Source organism: Oryctolagus cuniculus, chromosome X, assembly GCF_964237555.1.
Source record: "Oryctolagus cuniculus chromosome X, mOryCun1.1, whole genome shotgun sequence".
Classification (NCBI taxonomy): domain Eukaryota; kingdom Metazoa; phylum Chordata; class Mammalia; order Lagomorpha; family Leporidae; genus Oryctolagus; species Oryctolagus cuniculus.
This window is the reverse complement of record NC_091453.1, coordinates 1,795,286-1,811,269: the sequence shown is the minus strand read 5'-3', so window position 1 is coordinate 1,811,269 and position 15,984 is coordinate 1,795,286. Positions and strand designations below refer to the sequence as shown.

At 43.3% G+C, this 15,984-nt stretch overlaps 1 protein-coding gene across 2 annotated transcripts in view; it reads left to right on the top strand.

Moving 5' to 3' along the window:
• The first annotated feature begins 5,069 nt into the window (after window positions 1-5,069).
• Window positions 5,070-15,984, top strand: part of CLTRN (collectrin, amino acid transport regulator) — a 41,948-nt gene continuing 31,033 nt past the window's right edge. The window contains exons 1-3 of one of the 2 annotated variants that reach the window (XM_002719875.5): window positions 5,070-5,425; window positions 5,742-5,800; window positions 13,943-14,028. In XM_002719875.5, coding sequence (XP_002719921.1) covers window positions 5,368-5,425; window positions 5,742-5,800; window positions 13,943-14,028 — 203 coding nt within the window. In that variant the 5' untranslated portion in view covers window positions 5,070-5,367. The remainder of the gene's footprint in view (window positions 5,426-5,741; window positions 5,801-13,942; window positions 14,029-15,984) is intronic. The other variant, XM_008272379.4, reaches the window with a different exon arrangement.

Genomic DNA, 15,984 nt, shown 5'->3' with positions numbered 1-15,984 from the left:
ATCCATTAACATTTCTTTTAAATAGCAAGATGCCCTGTAACTAGGAACATATACATTTACAATAGTCACATCTTCCTGTTGAATTTATCTCTTAATCATTACACAGTGCCCTTCTTTGACTCTTTTACCAGTGTAAAAGAGTTTGTGTTAAAGTCTATTTTGTCTGGTATTAGGATGGCTACACCAGCTCTTTTTTGGTTTCTGTTAGCATGGGATAACTTTTTCCATCCTTTCACTTTCAGTCTGCATGTATCTTTGTTGGTAAGATGTGTTTCTTGTAGGCAGCAAAAATATGGGCTTTGTTTTTAATCCATTCAGCCAGTCTGTGTCTTTTAACTGGAGAGCTGGGGACATTTACATTCAAGGTGACATGAGCTGGCACAGCTGTTGTGTATGTCCAAAATGGTGCCTGCCCTTGACTAGTTACAGGACACCGGTGTCAGGTGGTTGAGGGGAGAGAAACTTGCCCCCTTTCTTTCCCCTCTAGTTTGGCAGGTACACTGTTCCTCACAGGGCTTCAAGCCAGACTCATGCCAGGCTCTTCCCACAGCTTTATCTCTAATGGCTTGGGATGCTGCAGTCTGTTCTCACCTCACTCCAAAGCTGGTGCTGAGGCTCTCGGCTGCTGGGGTCCTGAATTGTGCATATCCACACCCTCCAAGTTGGTCCACAGTGTCCCTCTAATTTGCATGGAGCTTTCTCTGCCATTTTTTCCTTAACTCTTCCCTGACACTGCACTCCCTCTACTTTTTTTTAAACTATCTTCCCTTAGACTAGAGCAGTAAGCTCCCTCCTTATTTTACCATCTTGACTCTCTCCAATCAAGAAATGATAATTTTCTAATAGCCCTTCCTGTAGAATGTACATGATCCAGATTTTTCAACTGTGAAGTCTTTTATTTTTCATGCTTACAATTATTTCTTCAGCCTGGCTCAGCCACAGCTGTTGTGGCCACTTGGGGTGTGAACCAGAAGATGGAAGATCTCTCTCTGTGTCTCCCTCTCTCTAAATCTGACTTTCAAATAAATAAATAAATCTTTAAAAAACAAGAAAAATTCCACAAGTATTTCTAAACATAGATAACATTAGAAATATTTCTATATACTTTCAAGGTGGTAGTGTTAGGGCCAGAAGCAAACAAAAAAAGCTTCAAGAATAAGTACTTTTAATGGAACTTACATGATAGTCTAAGAAAATAAGATTAAAAATACTAGAAGAAAACCTAGCAATTAATACCAGCAGCATGCTAAAATAAATTTTTGCTATAATTGAGATTTTATTGGTGTTGAGAATCAGTACACAGACATTTTAATTTGTACACAATTCTTAACATACATACCAAAAATCTAAAAAGCCATGAATTGTCACTCTTTATTTAAAAGTTATTCCAATGACTTTCCAGCTTCAAATTTGGAGGCAACTCTTCCTTAAGAGGCTATCAAGTACCAGTATCTTCAAAGATTGCTGTAACATAAATTCTACCAATTCACAATTTAATATCATGTATATGACATATTCAACTTTTCAGTCCTTCACAGCACATTAGAGAAATTATTGGGAAAACTGGACTACCACAACCAGATGTTACAGAGACACATGGTTCTGACAGAGCAACAAGGAGTAGTTTTCTGTAGGAAACAATTCTACTAAACAACATGGGAGAAGTAATTTGAAAATATTCAAGACAGAATTGAGACCTCAAATTGCCATTTAGTATGTGTTGCATTGTAGGATATAGAAAGTACCCACACCTATGGAATGTTAAGCTGACACCCAAGACAGTCAAAGCCTCCCACAATTCAACATGCCACTATTTTCTGATTGTAAAAAAAAAAAACAGCAAATGATTTCACCTCTTAAAAAATCATTCACACTTTAAAAAATGGGATGAGGTGGGCTTCCCTCCTTCTTAAAAATGTTTCTAGAACTACTAAAAAACTTGCATTTACAAAATAGTTGATAAAAGTATTCCTCTGGGTTGTACCAGAAGGGAGACAGCCACCACTAATAACACATGGTGTATGATATTAATCAGACTTGGCTTCTTTCTCTTCTGCTTCATCAGAGGCTGGACTCTCCTCATTTTTAGTTTCTCTATTTTCTGAAGGCAAGTCTTCTTTAGCTTTTTGGTTAGCCACCTTGGCCTGTTTTCCCTTTGCTCCTCTCTTTCTCTTTGCTTGCATTTTTTTTGTCTGTTGACTTATTCTTCCTGGTGGCCTTCTTGGGATCTGCTTCCACTTTTGCGGGAGCCAGTGCCGACAACCATGCTGACCTCTTCTTGGGCTCCTTTTTCACCACCCCTTCAGCAGAGCTGATCTTCCTCTTGGGCATCTTGGCAACGATAGCCTTCGGGAAGCTGGGCTGCATGGTGGCAGAGACCCAACCATTTGAGCCATCACCTGCTGCCTCCCAGGGTGCACATCAGCAGGAAGCTGGAATTGGAAAAAGAATTGGAATTAATCCTGGCACTCTGACATGGGGTATATGTGTCCCAAACAGTGTCTTAACTGCTATGCCTAACAGTCAGTCCATGACACATCATTTTTAAAATAACTCATTGGATTCCATGAAGTAGCAGGATTTCCAATCAAGTAGGGAAGAAGACAACAGCCTGTATTATTCCAAACATTACATTACCCTGTTTGGATCATGCAAGTATAAGAGTTAAAACAACAAAATTATATAAGAACACGCAAGAAGACCCAAGGCTAAGAAAGTTTTGTTCCGAGAACTAAATGCATTAACATTTTTCATCCCTGTGGTGGTATTACATGTGTTTTCTACTTTTCTTTTTCTTTCTACGCATTTTCTATACAGAACTTCTATTGCTATATGTTCTGTCATTTTAAAATAATACTACAAACACTGAGAATCCGAACTGAAAAAGAGATTGTCTTCTCAGTTCAAATGAATGGCTTATACTGACTAAGGCTTGATATGCTACTATCTTCATTAGCCTGGTCACATAGTTTCTAAGAGCATATGGATAAATTTGTCACTTTAACTAAATGCAACTGAATCACATTTGTGTGTTCCTGAAATGGCTTTGTTCCTTAATGCAAATACTTTCTTGCAATCTCTATCCCTATGTGTATTGACTTTCTTCCCCATGATAACTTTATCTAGTCTAGTATTTTCCAAGATGACTTCATCTAGTCTGACCTTTTTCTCAGGGGTTAGTTCAGTGAGCTTTTCCTTTAAGGAAATTTCCATTGCACCTAATAGTGAAATTGCTAGACTTGGGGGAGAGCCAACTTTTTGCCTGCTTCTCCCTCTAGTACAGCTTTTCCAGCCAAGGGGAAGGAGATGAGAAAAAGCTTCCTTTGGTGGATTCAGCCAAGAGAAATGGATCAGATACAACTAAATAGCACCCTCACTAGGAGGGAGAAAATACACCTCTCAAGTTGCTATGGAAGTGTCTTCATTGTGGATATTTTTCTCATTGTAGCTTTCATCAGATCAAGTTAACTAGCATTTCCATTTCTTTAAACTTTTAAAAAAACCTTTTGATCAACAATAATTGTGCACATTGTAACGTACAGCATGACACTTCAATAAATGTGCACAATGTATACTAATCAAGCCAGGGTAATCTACATATTCTTGTTCTTGGTCTTAGTCTATCACTGGAGCCTTGGAGCTCCTCTCCTTTGTTTGCTTGGAAAATACAGAATAGGTTATCATGAACCATAGTCACCCCAATGTGCTCTGTAACACTGGGGACTTTATCCTCCTTTCTAACAGTGATTTGGTACCCGTTATTCAACCTCCCCTTGACTTCCTCTCCAACGCTTCCCAGCCTCTATTGGATACATATGTTAATTTATCACACTGTATCCCATATCAGAGTGCCTGGGATCAAGTCCCACCTCCACTTCTGGTTCAACATCTTGCTAATGCACACCCTAAGAGGCAGCAGATGATGATTCAGGTCATCATCCTGGATCTCTGCCACCCATGTGGGAGACGTGGATGGAGTTCCTGGCTCCTGGCGGTTGTGTGCATTTGGGGAGAGAACCAGCAGATGGAAGATCTCTCTCTCTGCCTTTCAAATAAAAACAAAAATAAATAAAACTTATTTTAAAAAAAGAAAAAATTCATCTTTCCTATGTAACAACACACCCACCTAATCTAATTTTTCCATTCATGATTTTTGAGTAACAGCATGGGACATGGGGCCTGAATTCAGAAAAAGGCAGCACGCAAGAGAGGAAAACCCTGGCATTGAGCCTTTGGGGGCTACTCTTGGCATCTTTGGAATGCCCACCAGGGGAAAAAAATTCTTTCACATTTGTCATCTTACTCCTTGGAGTATCTCTGAGATTTAGTCTCCATTTTAGTTTGACCTAGGACAGGCAGAGACACAGGGTGCTTCAGTGTGGTAAAGAGAGGGCTCAAGTGCAAGTCAGCCCATCTGGGAGCATGGCACCCATGCCACTCATCCTGTTTCTGCTAATGATTTCAACACTGGATTCCAAGTTCCCTGTGTATCAGATGATCACAGCAACAACTGTGAGGTGTTGTTTTGAGGATTAGGGAAATCATTCCATGAACCAAGCTAATGGTAGCTCTTAATTACTGTTGTATAGCTGCACTGAGCAATGTTGCCGTCAGCTGCTTGTAGCTACTTATACTAAATTTACGTTAAAGTCAGGCAGTTTCCCAGCCACTCTAGCTCCACTCTGAGGGCTCGGGGCTGCCATACTGGATAGCACAGGGAGGTGCAGAGCATTCATCATCACCGAATGTTCCTCTGGGCAGCACTGCTCGGTATCATTAACTTTGATTTTACACAACTGCCAGACCATGGGGCTGAACAAAACCACTTCCTTTGTTTGAAGTGGGAGCTCTGCTCGGATGTTTACCTGCGAGGTGAGAGTCAGGTGAGGCCATTCTCAGAAGGGCATCCTTTGTTCACCAGGGACATAAAGGAGTACTGTTTGTTTCTCAAATTAAGATAGACTGTCTTTGAACCAGATATTTTAGCCACGAAAAGGTAGAAAGTTTATGCCAAGGAAACCTCCAGAAAGGACACAGTTCTTTACACGGAGCGTTGAACCAGACAAGCAGAGAAGGGGTGGAGGAGGACTTGCCTTTGTCAACAGAGGAAACATTCTTGTGCGGTAGAGTTTGGGGAAAACAACCAATCTGTTTTCCAAACAGATTTTTGTAAATAACTGACAGGAGATGGTCTGCTTCTATGGAAGTATTAACCCAAGTGATGGATGTTAATCATTAAACCTTTTAGATGGTGGCTCACTTGTTTCTGTGATATTCTAATCCGGGTCACAGAATGGCTAAGGCAGCTTTAAGTGGAGGGTGGATTTTTTTTTTCTCAGTTTGCCTTGTGTTTTCCACTCTGAAAGAATGTTGTGGCTGTTCTTTTTCCTGGTGACTGCTATTCATGCTGAACTCTGTCAACCAGGTATGTAGCCTTGAAACTCAAAAATACATTAACAGTTTTCTAAATGATTGACAAGATATGGCTGAAAGAACTCTTTATTTTTCTAAATCTGCAGGCATGTTGTGGCTTGAAAGAGAGCCTTTAACTGTTTTATGAGTTTGAAAGAAAAATCTGAACCATCTAAGATGATTTGGGTCAAATTTTACAGCGGTACTTGGGACAGTTTTAATTGTAGTTCTGTGTTTTGTTGGTTTGAGCTGCAATAAATATTGAGGTTTACCAGACTCTGTTTTGGCAGATTTTATCATTGTATACTGCACTTTTTTTTGTCTGGCAGATGCAGAAAATGCTTTCAAGGTGAGACTTAGTATCAGAACAGCTCTGGGAGACAAAGCAGTAAGTAGAGAGCCTGAGTGTTGATTTTAAATTTGTTTGCTAATGACATTTTTCTTTCTCTAATAATAGTCCTATCTTCATAGCTATCTTAATCTCAAAACGTTATTTCTAAAAACCTCAAATCTGATCTCCTCTTGAAGTACAGATCATAGTAAAATAGAAATTGCTAATGAAATGGTTTTACTTAAAGTATTTAATCTGTAAGTGTATGCTAGAAAATTTGTGAAATTTCACATTACACAAAACAATTTAGAAAACTTGAATTTCTCTACCCAACATGGAGGAACAAAGGGGCCTGAATCAGGCACTGTGGTCTCAGTTGGGTTTGCCCCTTCACTGTTGTGGCTGTTTGAATTTTGTTAGTTTCAGTTTTCTAGTGATTGGAAAGGGTTGGTTTACTTGCATAAATTCCTTCCCTAAAATCTCCAATTGTAATGTGAAGTTTCTGTAATTCTTCTCAATACTCAAAGTAACAACATGAAAAATGTGCTTATGTAATAGAAGTAAAAAAAAAATCATAGAACTCATGTGGATATGAAACTGTGAAGATTGTTGAATTGATAAGGCAGCTTTATCTAATTTTCATTTCAGTTTTCCTTCATGGTCTGCAGAATTTTCCCCATAAGGACTCCCCAGGATAGAAACCAAGAAAGAGTGCTAAAGAAACTTTGAAGTAGGGCAATCAACCAGTATATTATGTTATTATTTACTCAATAAGTGAGTATTATTGGAACAGCCAGAATTTATTAAGAACTGAGTTTACTTTCTAGCTGGGACCCTTCTAAACACTTATTTGTATTAATTCAGTAGCCCTTACAAAGACCTTTGAGGAAAGTAGTGCAGGTATTCCCTTTCTTGTTGGATGATGAGAAAACTGAACTGCAAAGGCATGAAGTGACCCATTCAAGGTCTCAAGCCAGCAAGTGACAGAGATAAGATTTGAATCTAGGCAGTTTGACTGAAGAATCCACTCTGTCTACCAGTGTGTGGGGTTACTTAATGACAGTAGGCTTGGGGATGGCATTGTGGCATAGCAGGTAAAGCCGCCACATGCAACGCCAGCAGATTTGAGTCCCAGCTGCTCCACTTCTGATCCAGCTTCCCATTAATGTGCCTGGGAAACCAGCAGAAGATGGCCAAAGTCCTTGGGCCCCTCTACCCATGTGGGAGACCTGAAAGAAGCTCCTGGCTCCTCGTTTCAGTCTGGCCCATCGCTGGCTGTTGGGGCCATTTGAAGAGTGAACCAGCGGATAGAAGATCTCTCTCTCTCTCTCTCTCTCTCTCAACTCTGACTTTCAAGTAATTAAATAAATCTCTTTTTAAAAAATGACAGTAGGCTTGTTCCTGCTCTCAGGAGCTTACAGTAGTGCAAGAATTGGTCATGCATGAAATATTCAGTAAACCAAGTGTAAGTGTACAGAATTGTCAAGTTTTACTGGAAGGAGAAATACATGAGGGCTTTGGCCTTGATCAGGGCCTCAGTACCTTCTCTGAGGCCTTCTCGGGCACTTCTCTGAGGTCTGCAGCCTGAGCAAGAGATAAAAGCAGGAAATACAGAGAATAGAGCAGTGCGAAGCTCATCATGGGAAGGTCTTTGGTGAGAATGAAGGCTAGAATGAAGGCTGAGGTATCTAGAAGTGGGGCAGTGAGGAGAATGGAATGTGATAAGCTGAGAAAGGCAGGGCCAGACCACGGAATATGTGGGCTGTGTCAGGGAGTTTTATTTCAAGACTAAGGGAGTATGCAAGAGTGTCCAGTGCTGTTGAGAGACAAACAATGTAGACTGAAAAATGTGCACTGCTTTAAGCAATGTGGAAGCCAATGTTGTCTTTAGAGAGCTGTTTTGTGGAGTGTAGAATTGGAGGGCAGATAATGAGGGGAATGAGAAATAAATGGGTAGTGAATACATGGAAATAGAAGTATGGACAACTCCTTTGGAAATTTGGTCCCTGAAGGACAGGAGACAGCAGTAGGTTGATGCAAGGAAAGTTGAGTAAAGTGATTTGTGTTTGCTGTTTGTTTTGATGGGAAAGATTTGAGCATGGCTGAAAGTCAATGCACAGAGTTTGGTCAGAGTTGATCACAGCAGAGAGGGGGAAACTGATATTTAGAGCCTGAGAAGAGCAGAGGGCAAGGGCAGGTGTTTCTAACTGAGGTGGAAAGAATAGTCACTGATAGGAGGCAAATAGCACATCTGGCACTTGAGGGGGCAGGTGCACAGGCTGTATATGGAGGAAGTTTTGTATCTTGGTGTCGAAAGGATGGAAGAGTTTAAACTGATGCCTTGAGATGTATTGGTCCTGTTGTGATCTACATAGCTTGGGCCTTTGCTCTGATGCAAACTGGACACCTACTAAGTCAAGGTCTTGAGTGAAAAAACTAACCTATAATCTATTTATTTTATTTATTTGAAATGTGGAGATAGAGAAGGGGATTAAGAGAGAGAGCTCTGATCCTCTGGTTCATACCTCAGATACCTGCAGCACTTGGGACTGAGCCAAAGATGGGATCTAGGAAGTTAGTCTGGGTCTCCCGCCATGGGTGGTAGGAACCCAAGCACCTCAGCCATTATCTGCTGCCTCCCAATTACATATTAGCAGGAAGCTGCAATCAGAAGTGGAGGCCAGACTTGAACCCAGGCACTCCTGTGCCGATTACCCACCCCTCAAGCTCTTGTTTTTAAGGCAAACTGTTGAGAGAACTGATGATAGGTTAAATTATCCCCAAGATCTGAAAAACAACTTCAATTCATGTTCCAGGGAGAGTTGGCTGGAATCTTCATTTTCATTTGCTGCTCAGATGATCATTCTCATCTACATTTAAGCAGGTTTACTCCCTATCTCTGCATTCTGTTAACAAGCCTTTCCTGTATGAATAGTGTTTGTGTGCTATTTGTAACCACACTAGCTTCTTACTCTTATTTCTTAGATTGAACTAGAGCTACTCTTGTTCCATGTAAAACAACTTTTCAGACAAATGCATTGTTGGAAACAAGGACCTATGTGTCGCTCCCCCTCTTCGTGGAGGAGCAACACAGGACCCTGCGCTGTTCTTTTGTCTGCTCGGCCCTCCCCGGGTTTGCTGCTGGTTCTTCCCGGGTTGGCTACTATCCCTTCCACCTCCGTGGAAGGGCAGTTCCCCCTGGCCGCATTCCCCACTTCCGCAGGGGAGCGGCACCCCGCCGGCCGGTTCTCTCGGGGGCTGCACGGGTTCCCTTAGATGTTCCCCATAGATGTTCCTGGTGCATGCCGTCTCTCTCCTCCTTTATAGTCCTCCTCCGCCAATCCCAACTCGGCTGAGTACGCTGCTCTCCAATCAGGAGCAAGTCCTACAGTTAATTGGTTGAACTGGAGGCAGCTGTGCGGAAGCTGTTTACTTCTCTCCCAGCGCCATATTGTGGGAGAGCAGATGCATAGAATAAGTCCTAATTCGAGTAACTTAGTCTAGTCCGGATTGCTCCCCACAGATCCCCCTTTCTTTTTATTTTTTAGCGTTGATACGCGCCTGTCTTCGGTGTCCCGCGGAACACACTCTGCTCTACTTGCTAGAGTTGCCACAGGCTCTTACAAGTCCTATCAATCAGGAAAACCGAATCCGGGTCCTCTCTTCGCCATTGTGAGGAGGTTTTTAGGCGCTGATGCATGCCTGTGTTCGGTGCCCTGCAGCGCATGCTCTGCTCTGCTAGAACTGCCTGCAGGTGTTTACAAAACCTATCAGGCAAACCGAATCCAAGCCTTCTCATTGCCGTATTGTGGGGGAGACTTATTAGTGTTGGTTCGTGCCTATCTTCGGTGACCTGCAGCTCATACTCTGGTCGAGCTTTGCTGGCGCTTACCGCCTTAATTCAGGCAGACCGAATCCAAGCTTAATATTGTTGTATTGTGGGGAAGCCTTACTGATGTTAATTCGTGCCTGTCTTCGGTGACCTGCGGCGCATAAGCTGCTAGCTGCCCGCAGGTGCTCATCGCCTCACTTGATTAGGCAGACCGAATCCAAGCCTTCTAATTGGCATGTTGAGGGGAGGCCTTATTTTTCTCTATTTCTCTATCTCCGGGCATTCCTACCTCTCCCATTTCACTTCTATCTTCCAGCATTCCCATTTCTCTTTTACTTCACTTCCAAACTTCTGTTTCTCTTATCCCCGCAGCTTCCCGCTCTCATTCCATTTCTAAACTTCTGTTTTCTCTTATCCCCGCGGCTTCCCGGCGCCTCGCCCTGCCGGCAGCTTCACGGCTCCGCGCAGCTTCCCGGCGCCTCGCCCCGCCAGCGGGCTCCGCCCCGAGGCTGCTTCTCCGCGCCTCGCCGGCTCTGAGCCGCTTCAGCCCGCGCCTCATCTGCGCGGCTTCCCGGCTTTGCGCGGTCCGCGGTCTCCACGCTTAACCCTTTCGCGTCTGAACCACGGCCTACGCCAGCCCCGTTCCCTATCTACTCACGCCCCGTGCTCTCTCTGCACGCGGCGGCTTCCGCGAGTAACACAGCGTAGCTTGCGTCTCCACCACTAGGATTCAATCTAAGTTCCCCGGGCTAGTCTGGCGAATTCAACCCAGCGTACGTCTCCGCCTCACGATTTGGCTTCCCGTCCTTTGCTCCCCGGGCTAATCAGACGGATCCCAATCTGGCTTGCGTCTCAGCTTCTAGTTTCAACTTTTCGCCCCCTATTCCCGGGCTAACTTGAGAACCCCAAAGTGGCTTTCGTTTCCGCCTCGGCCTGCCCCCCGCGGCTTCAATTTCCCTAACATTTTTCTCTACCCGGTATGTTTCCCCAAGTTTTCTTCCAACAATATTCCTCCCTCATTTCTCCTGGCCTCTCCCCACAGTCCGCGTCCGAGTCTGTTTGTTCTAGCTTTCCCTTTCGCTTTCGACCTTAGAGATTTCTCCCAGCTTCCCCCCGTAGTCCGTATCCGAGTCTATGCCTAGGCTTTCAATAGCTTCTTCCGGCTCCTTTTTCGTCCGGCTTTTCCCTAGGCTGTTTGCTAGTTTCTCTCTCCGATATTTTCCCTAGTTCTTCCCGTTTCTTCCCTCCTAAGTTTGCTATCCGTCCTAGGTTTCCTATCCAAGCTAGGTTTCCTATCCGAGTCACGGCACCATTATGTCGCTCCCCCTCTTCGTGGAGGAGCAACACAGGACCCTGCGCTGTTCTTTTGTCTGCTCGGCCCTCCCCGGGTTTGCTGCTGGTTCTTCCCGGGTTGGCTACTATCCCTTCCACCTCCGTGGAAGGGCAGTTCCCCCTGGCCGCATTCCCCACTTCCGCAGGGGAGCGGCACCCCGCCGGCCGGTTCTCTCGGGGGCTGCACGGGTTCCCTTAGATGTTCCCCATAGATGTTCCTGGTGCATGCCGTCTCTCTCCTCCTTTATAGTCCTCCTCCGCCAATCCCAACTCGGCTGAGTACGCTGCTCTCCAATCAGGAGCAAGTCCTACAGTTAATTGGTTGAACTGGAGGCAGCTGTGCGGAAGCTGTTTACTTCTCTCCCAGCGCCATATTGTGGGAGAGCAGATGCATAGAATAAGTCCTAATTCGAGTAACTTAGTCTAGTCCGGATTGCTCCCCACACCTATGCCATAAACCAGTTCATTATTTTTAAACTTTCATAGTATATATACTATAAAATGTAGTAAAAAGTTTACTTTAAAAGGTTGAAGGAACACTTCAAATATTATTTAAACTTGACATTAAAATGCAATATTCAACATGTGTGAGAAAAAAAGAGATTGGATTTTTCTTAATCTCTTCTTAATGGTAATGTCTTATTATAGTTATGTAACAAAGGACTGAAAAGAAGAAAGAGTGAGGCCGGCGCTGTGGCTCACTAGGCTAATCCTCTGCCTTGCGGCGCCGGCACACCGGGTTCTAGTCCCGGTTGGGGCACCGGATTCTGTCCCGGTTGCCCCTCTTCCAGGCCAGCTCTCTGCTGTGGCCAGGGAGTGCAGTGGAGGATGGCCCAAGTGCTTGGGCCCTGCACCCGCATGGGAGACCAGGAGAAGCACCTGGCTCCCAGCTTCGGATCAGCGTGGTGCGCCGGCCGCAGCGCACCGGCCACGGCAGCCATTGGAGGGTGTACCAACGGCAGAGGAAGACCTTTCTCTCTGTCTCTCTCTCTCAATGTCCACTCTGCCTGTCCAAAATTAAAAAAAATAAAAAATAAAAAAAGAAGAAAGAGTAAAATAGAAGCAATTGAAGGAAGTTAAAGCAATGTTATGAAGGTATTTAGGAAAAATGAAGAAGTGCAGTCACAAACCTTCTTATCCAGAGAATGTAACTGAGTGGTACGTTGTTGTTTAGGAATCATCTATCTTTACTTACCATCCTGCCCCAACCCCTCAACTAGAAGAGGAGAAAGGCAACAATTGAAATATGTTTTCCTATCTCAGATTGAAAATCAAATCCTGACAGTGTCTAGGTCATAGGCCAACTCTTACTCTACCCAGTTCCAGCCCTCCCCTCAGTTTTTACTCTTTTATCCATGCCTGTTTCTGCTTTCCTTGCACCAGCTTCCTTGGTGGTCCTTAAACACGCCAGTCTCTTTGTGCCTCAGGATCTTACATTTGCTGTAGGAAGAGATAGAATGAGTCACATATATTTACCAGGGCTTCTGTATCAAAGTACAACAGAGCAGGTGGCTTAAACAACAGAAATTTATTTTCTCTCCGTTCTCCAGGCTGGAAGTCTAAGATCATGCTGTCTATAGGGTTGGTTCCTTCCGAGGGCTATGAGGGAATGATCTGCTCCAGGCCTCTTCCCTTGGCTTGGAGCTGTTTATCTTTTTCCTGTGGCTTTACAATGTCTTTCCTCTGTGCTTGTGTCCAAATTGTCTATACTTTTTAAAAAATCATTTATTTGTTTTATTTATTTGAAAAGGAGAGAGAGAGACAGAAAGAGGGAGACACACACACACACACACACACAGAGAGAGAGAGAGAGAGAGAGAGAGAGAGAGAGTTAGAAAAATATCTTTCATCTGTGAGTTGACTTCCCAAATGCCTGGGATAGTTGAGATTGGGTCATGCTGAAACCAAGAGCCAGGAATTCAATCCAGGCATCCAATGTTGGTAGCAAGGACCCCAGTACTAGGGCAGTTACCTGCTGCCTCCCAGGCTACACATTAGTAGGAAGCCAGAATTGAAAGCAGAACTTGGAAACAAACCCAGACAGTCCATTATGGGATAAAGGCATCCCAAGTAGTGTCTTTTTTTTTTACGATTTATTTATTTATTTGAAAGGCAGAGTTACAGAGAGGCAGAGGCAGAGAGAGAGAGAGAGAGAGAGAGAGAGAGGCCTTGTACCTGCTGGTTCACTCCCCAGATGGCAGCAACAACTGGATCTGGGCAGATCCGAAGGCAGGAGCCAGGAGCTTCTTTCAGGTCTCCCACGTGGTTGCAGGGGCCCAAGCACATGGGCCACCCTCCACTGCTTTCCCTAGCCATAAGCAGTGAGCTGGATTGGAAGAGGAGCAGCCAGGACATGAACTGGCGCCCATATGGGATGTCAGCACTGCAAGCAGAGGCTTTACCCTCTGCACCACAGCACTGGCTTCTCAAGTGGTATCTTAACCACTGCACCAAATGCCTGCTCCTAAATTCCCTCTTCTTTTGAGGATACAAGTCATATTGGATTAAGGTGCCCACCTAGACAATTCATTTTGATTTAATCATTTCTGTGAAGGCACTGTCTCCATGTGTGGTTACATTCTGCAGTATTTGGGATTAGAAATTCCACATGATTTTTTTTGCAGAGGTAGAGGGATAGGGCACAGATTTGCTCATGATATATATGCCTATATACTCATGTTTCCAGCTAAGAAAACAAAAGCTGTAGTCATGTTAATAAAGGAAAGGAAACTGGGCAGGAAAGTCAGTTTATGGAGGACAAGAGAAAAGGAGGAAGAGATTTATATTCCCGTCCTAGAATTTAGGTTCTAAGGAAGATAGTGCAACAGGGAACATATCACATGTGGAATTACAGAATGTAGTTACAGAATGTCCCTATCCTGAACATTATGGGGATGTGCTTTATCATGATCTCCAGTTTTTAGTGTATGAGAAAGGTGAGAGGGAGCACAAGAGAGTGAGAGTGCAAGTAAGTGCTGCTCGATGGACCACATTTTACCCCTGCCTCTACATTTTCTGTTTTTCTTTTCTTTCAGTATGCTTGGGATACAAATGAAGAATATCTCTTCCGAGCAATGGTGGCTTTCTCCATGAGAAAAGTTCCTAACAGAGAAACAACAGAGTAAGCAAACAGATATGTTAACTGATTATTTGTACTATTATTTGAAACCATATACTATTTCAAATCACAATCTTGAAAAACCTTGACCTAATTTTTGAAGGAACTCATATTACAAAAATTATTTATTTATTTATTTGAAAGAGAGAGAGAGAGAGAGAGAGAGAATGAATCAATCCATCCCATCCTAAAATGGCCTCAATGGCTGATGTTGGCTGGGCCCAAAGTCAGAACCAGATTGGAATCCAGATCATCCACCTATGTGGCAAGAACTCAATTACCTGAACCATCACCACTTCCTCCCACAGTTCTCATTAGCAGAAAGCTGGAGTCAGCATAGAATGGCAGATGTCCTAAATAGCACTCTGGCCTAAGAATCAGCCCTTAAGGCATTCGGATCTGGCTGAAGAGCCCATGAGAGTATTTTAGGCATGGAAAGCCAAGACACTCTGGGGGAAAAAAAAAAGACCTAAATGACAGGTGAGTGAGATCCCAGTGGAAAGAACGGGGCCATCAAAGAAGGAGGTACCTTTCTCTGAAGGGAGGAGAGAACTTTGATTATGACCCTGTCGGAATAAGATTGAAGTCGGCGAACCCAAAAGGCTTCCATAGCCTTGGCAACTCATGACTAGAGCCTAGGGAGATTACTGACGCCATAAACAAGAGTGTCAAATTGTTAAGTCAACAACAGGAGTCACTGTGTACTTACTTCTCACGTGGGATCTGTCCTTAATGTGTTGTCCAATGTGAAGTAATGCTATAACTAGTACTGAAACAGTTTTTTTACACTTTGTGTTTCTGTGTGGGTGCAAGCTGATGAAATCTTTACTTAATATATATTGACTCGATCTTCTGTATATAAAGATAATTAAAAATGAATCTTGATGTGCATGGAAGGGGAGAGGGAGCGGGAGATGGGAGGGGTACGAGTGGGAGGGAAATTATGGGGGGGAAAGCCAATGTAATCCATAAACTGTACTTTGGAAATGTATATTTACTAAATTAAAAAAAGAAGAAGAAGAAGAAGAAAGCTGGAGTCAGAAGCTGGAGCCAGGAATTGAGCCCAGGCACTCCAATGTGGTATGTGTGCATTTTAACTGCTAGGCTGGACATCCTCTCTGGAACCCATATTTTAATTGAAGTGTTTGAAGAACTTTTGTTATTTTGCTCAGCTTACAGTTTATATCATGTTCTGACACAACTCTTTGTTCAATAGGCAATATGGAGATAAATATCCCCCCAAATTGTCATTATATGTCTTGAGCTTTCTATATTTCTATTGGGTGTGTATAATTTTTCTTGCAAACAGATACTAGCAAACTTCATTTTTGAGAGTAACCTATATATGTATTGGTTTTTCTCACTTGTGTTATCTGTCACAGCACCTTCTTTATTTTATTAGAAGTGCTTAGTATAACAATAATTTTGCCCTCTTTTTTTCTATTCTTCTGGAGGAATCTTGAGAGGTGCAATGATTTATCTTATTGGTGATCTGGAAGGAAAACCAGGGCCTGGATTCCTTCTTCATGGGGAGGGCAGTGAGCTTGCCCCTGACACCAGTCATTGTGCTGTTCTACTTCTTAGTTAAGTTACAGAACCTGTCCCACATGGGCCAGCACACACCTTAAGGCTGACTTTGCTTTTCACTGCTGAGGAGTGTTGAGATCAAGAGGTGCCATATCATCTGTGAGGTTTAACTCTCTTGCATATTACTGCAGTATGTGTGATATCTACCTCAGTTCAGCTCTATTTGAGACATTGTGGTTGAATTTATTTCATTTCAGGAATTTTTAAAATTAAGAAGAAACTTTGCCTACTGATTGAAATGGTATTCTCCAAGCTGGCCTTTTATTTGGGTCTGTTTTGCCTTAATTTTCTCATAACTCAAAGCCTGGTGGAGAGGATTACTATTTATTGGTCTCCCTCAGTCATATAGTATTTGATATTGAATGTATAGGA